Here is a 261-nt window from a genome sequence, read left to right as displayed (position 1 = left end):
TCAGACCCGAGATCTCCGCCCCGAGGGTGTCACCACGCAGGAGTCTCACTCCCAGTGTCACCCAGCGGGTGCGTTGCAGGTTTTATGAGAAGGTCCGAGCGCTGCACCAGGACCCCAAGGCCTCGGTGGACAACCCCTTGCTGGCCTTCAGCCTCATCAAGCGTCTTCACTCTGACTGGCCCAACGTCGTCTACAGTGACGAGGCCACCGAGAACACCCAGGGTACAGGGGAGAGGGACTGCTCGGCCGCGTGTCCCCTCC

At 63.6% G+C, this 261-nt stretch overlaps 1 protein-coding gene across 1 annotated transcript in view; it reads left to right on the top strand.

The window, feature by feature from the left end:
• Positions 1-79: 79 nt before the first annotated feature.
• Positions 80-261, top strand: part of P4HA3 (prolyl 4-hydroxylase, alpha polypeptide III) — a gene marked incomplete at its 5' end in the record, with an annotated part of 5445 nt that continues 5263 nt past the window's right edge. The window contains one exon of the mRNA XM_009869388.1: positions 80-222. Within this exon, the coding sequence (XP_009867690.1) occupies positions 80-222 (143 nt within the window). The remainder of the gene's footprint in view (positions 223-261) is intronic.

The sequence above is a fragment of the Apaloderma vittatum genome, unplaced genomic scaffold (genome assembly GCF_000703405.1).
Source record: "Apaloderma vittatum isolate BGI_N311 unplaced genomic scaffold, ASM70340v1 scaffold36765, whole genome shotgun sequence".
NCBI classification, from domain to species: Eukaryota; Metazoa; Chordata; class Aves; order Trogoniformes; family Trogonidae; genus Apaloderma; species Apaloderma vittatum.
Note: the sequence above shows the minus strand (reverse complement) of the source record. Positions and strands in the feature narration are given on the sequence as shown.